This window comes from Haplochromis burtoni, unplaced genomic scaffold (assembly GCF_018398535.1).
Source record: "Haplochromis burtoni strain Fernald_Lab_line unplaced genomic scaffold, NCSU_Asbu1 Contig_14, whole genome shotgun sequence".
NCBI classification, from domain to species: domain Eukaryota; kingdom Metazoa; phylum Chordata; class Actinopteri; order Cichliformes; family Cichlidae; genus Haplochromis; species Haplochromis burtoni.
In genome coordinates this window covers 1,981,335-1,984,878 of record NW_024582375.1, presented here as the reverse complement: position 1 = coordinate 1,984,878, position 3,544 = coordinate 1,981,335, and the positions used below count along the sequence as shown (strand labels likewise).

The following is a 3,544-nucleotide window of genomic DNA, read 5'->3' as shown; positions in this document are numbered from 1 at the left end:
CATTGGATACATCTTGTATTTACCATAAAGTAAGCTCATCATTTGAAAATGTGCAAACTGGAGGAGGAAGAGAGAGAAAAGACATTTACAAAAATGGCACTGAGAATCTAAACATGTAATGCAACGGTTGTATGACATATTGGCATTTGCTTTGATGGCAACGAAAAAAATATGACAGCATCGAGACAAGAAATCACCACAGCATAGCCAGAGGATATTTATTCAAAGTGCATGTGATGTTGTCATGTTATGAATAAAAGAAAACTGAAATGCTATTTGGTGTAACTTTGTGGTCAGTCACTGTCAAAATATGTCTGAACAGAAAAAATATACTACTGCCCCCTGGTGGATTTAAAAGATTACTGCGAACGCTTCTTTCACTTTAACTTATATTCAAATCCGGACTACCACTGTTACTACTAATCAGTCTATTTATTTCCCATTAATCCAGGTTAATTCCTCAGCCATATGTAGCTCACAGCAACACACCAAACACAAAACCAGACATGCATAAACTGATGATGTCTGAAGAATCCTGTTATAAAAAGGATCAACAAGGTTTTTCATCTGTGTGACATGCAGCAGCATTTTTCCCTTGGCAGGATTAATTTGTTTGCAAAATCCCTCGTTCAGCGACATAAATCAGGATGAACAAAATTTGGTTGTGTTTTTCTTTGTTACATTAGTAGTTCTTCAAGACTTTCCTGGTTTCAGTGCTTTCTTTGTTGTATTATTTCTTTGAAAGAAATTTCATTTTGTTTCCTGGAACAAAAAAAAGACACACACACAAAGTGATCAAAAGTGAGAATGAGCCCAAAACAATATTTTCCTCAAAAAAATTAAAGGAACAATTTGAAAGGTAATGTGGTAGGAATAAATGCATGCCATATCTTTGATCAAAATAAAAAGTATCAACCTACAGAGGGCTGCATTCAAAGAGATTTCAAAAATCAAATTGGAAAAAATGATGCAGCAGGTTTGTCCATTGTCCTGGAGGATCTCCTCCTAGGTCTGGACCATGGCACCACAGAGCTCCTAGATGTGGGAATCTGCCAATGGTATCATGGTATCATATCTGCATACTCTGACCACATTAGGCTGGACTAACTGCACCAATGTAATGTCTGACAACGGGTGTAAGGATTTCATCCCAATACCTAATGGCAGTCAGAGTGTCATTGCCTATATGTCAGTCCTACTGATAGATTAAGAGCCATTCTAGAGTAAAGCCTGTCTGCTATATTCTCCTCCATGCTCTTGAGACTGTGCAGGGAGACACAACAAACCTTCTGGCAATGGCACGTATTGATGTGCCATCCTGGAGTAGTTGGACTATCTGTGCAACCTCTGTAGGGTCCAGGTATCACCTCATTAGTGACACTGACCCTAGCCAAATACAAAACTAGTGAAAAAAAGTCGCCCTGTTGTTAATTTCACCAAAGCAACTGAAACTGTTTAACAACCCCCTCTGCTACTTAACTGACCAGATCAATATCCAAAGGTTTCACTGACTTGATGTTACACTCTCATTAAGAAGAGTTCCTTTAATTTTTTTTGAGCAGTGTATATAAAGCAGTTGTTTCCTTACCCAAGCCTTTGAGAAACCTGTTAACCCTCCTATGTTCATTATCATGGATAGAATCCAGATACTCTTGCACTCTCACTTCAAACAGTCCTGGTGAGATTAAAAGAAGCAAAACAAAAACAATCATGAAGAGCTAGAAGAACCCATCACCCATACCCATTAAATTTATTCATCCAGTTTCTCAAATTCATAGTAACCTTAATAATTCTAATTATGTCTTTGGACTGGAAGATGATGTAGTACTTGGAGAGAACTGGAGAAACTCCACACAGAAAGGCCCCAGATGAGGAGTTCTAGACCTCAGGCAGTCGTTGGCTGCAAAAGGATTCTGACCCAAGTATAAAAAATCTTTTGATTTAAAATTATATTACTTTGACCAATTACTTTTGAGCCTTTGAAAATGGGGGATAAAACAACTCAAAGTGCTCTCAAGGCTTTACTATGAGGTATTACAGAGAAAACCCCAACAATCAGATGAGCCCCTATGAGCATACACTTGGCAACAGTGGGAAGGAAAAACTCCCTTTCAACAGGAAGAAACCTCTGGGATAAAAAAAAAAATTTGGGACAAAATTCCTGTTCTTTCTGCTGTGCCTCTGTACCTCTGAGAGCCTGCCTATGAAGCTCCCTCTCCTGGATGAACCAGCCAAACATCTGCGTCTCCATGAAGATCTCCAAGAAGCGGCGCACGGTTTTGGATGGGATGGCTTTGCGAAAACCCTCTCGCTGAAAGAAGGACGAGGCAGGGGAGGAGGATGAAGAGGAGTAGCCGTCCTCCCTTTCGCCGGTGATGAAGAGAGGATAGTGGCCTACCAGCTCCACAAAGAATCGAACAAAGGCCTCGGACACAATGGTGCTAAGATGGCCTGAGTCTGGAGACGGGATGTTAGACGTGGTAATATAAAACATAACAAAGTCGACTTGCTGATCAACCATTTACATAATGTTCAAAAAGATGTTTACAGAAATTTTTATCTTCTAGTTAGTCTTTCTATCCCTTTACCCCAGTATGAATTATTTCATGACATTCCAAATTATTAGGGGATCAAGCCTTTGAACTACAGTGACTACTGACTTTTTCTCTGGCACCAACTAAAACCTGGTGGTAAACATGGTAAATATACAGCAGATCCACATTAAAGCACATAAGCGTTGTCACCACAAGCATGTTTGTGTTCTAGGTTTAACCATAAAGAAGCCTCAAAGCCACCAAAGAAGCCTCTATGACACTGTAGAGTCATAGAAAAAAGTCCTCAGTTTGACTCACCGCTGCTTGTATCTCCTCCTCGCTCATTAGCAAGCTCTCTTCGCCTCTCCAGAACGTTCTCCAGAGCCGTCTGAAGCTTAGGTGGCAGGATGGAGTCTTCATCGTCCAACTAAATGTGAGATAACAGGAAAGAAAATGTATTCATAAACCATAGATAGGTAGATGTAACCTTAGAAACGTTATGAAAGATAAATATAGCCTCTAGATCTCAAAAAAGTGAAGTCAATACAAAAAGTGCTGTAAACTTTCTCTTGCTGCAAAAGCACTTACGTTATGCTATAACTACCTTTGATTTCTTTGCTCTATGACTAGCTAAGAACAGTTATGGAAACTTTCTGTCACTGAAAAAACAAACGTTTTTTTGTCGCCCAGAAGTCAAAGTTTCAGGTTATTATCTTAAAATTGCAACTTACTAACTCAGACTTCTGTGAATATAACTAGAAGTTTTAACTTCTGGGTGACAGAAAGCACCTTTTTTTTCCAGTGCTGGAAGCAGGCTTCTATAAGAAGTCACATACGCACTGACCATTTGAAAAACAATACACATTTAAGGCTTTTTTTACAAAAAAAACAAAAAACAAAAAAAACACCTTTGGCTACAACCCTTTTTTTTTTAGAAAGTCTGGGTGAGGCTGAAACAATTTCATCTACACAGATACAGAGTGTGACAAACCATAAACACACACACACAC

At 39.1% G+C, this 3,544-nt stretch overlaps 1 protein-coding gene across 1 annotated transcript in view; it reads right to left on the bottom strand.

The window, feature by feature from the left end:
- Positions 1-204: 204 nt before the first annotated feature.
- Positions 205-3,544, bottom strand: part of LOC102305732 (DENN domain-containing protein 2A) — a 14,166-nt gene continuing 10,826 nt past the window's right edge. The window contains exons 17-20 of the mRNA XM_014329606.2: positions 2,853-2,961; positions 2,188-2,457; positions 1,589-1,675; positions 205-762 (exon numbers count right to left, since the gene is read on the bottom strand). Coding sequence (XP_014185092.1) covers positions 731-762; positions 1,589-1,675; positions 2,188-2,457; positions 2,853-2,961 — 498 coding nt within the window. The 3' untranslated portion in view covers positions 205-730. The remainder of the gene's footprint in view (positions 763-1,588; positions 1,676-2,187; positions 2,458-2,852; positions 2,962-3,544) is intronic.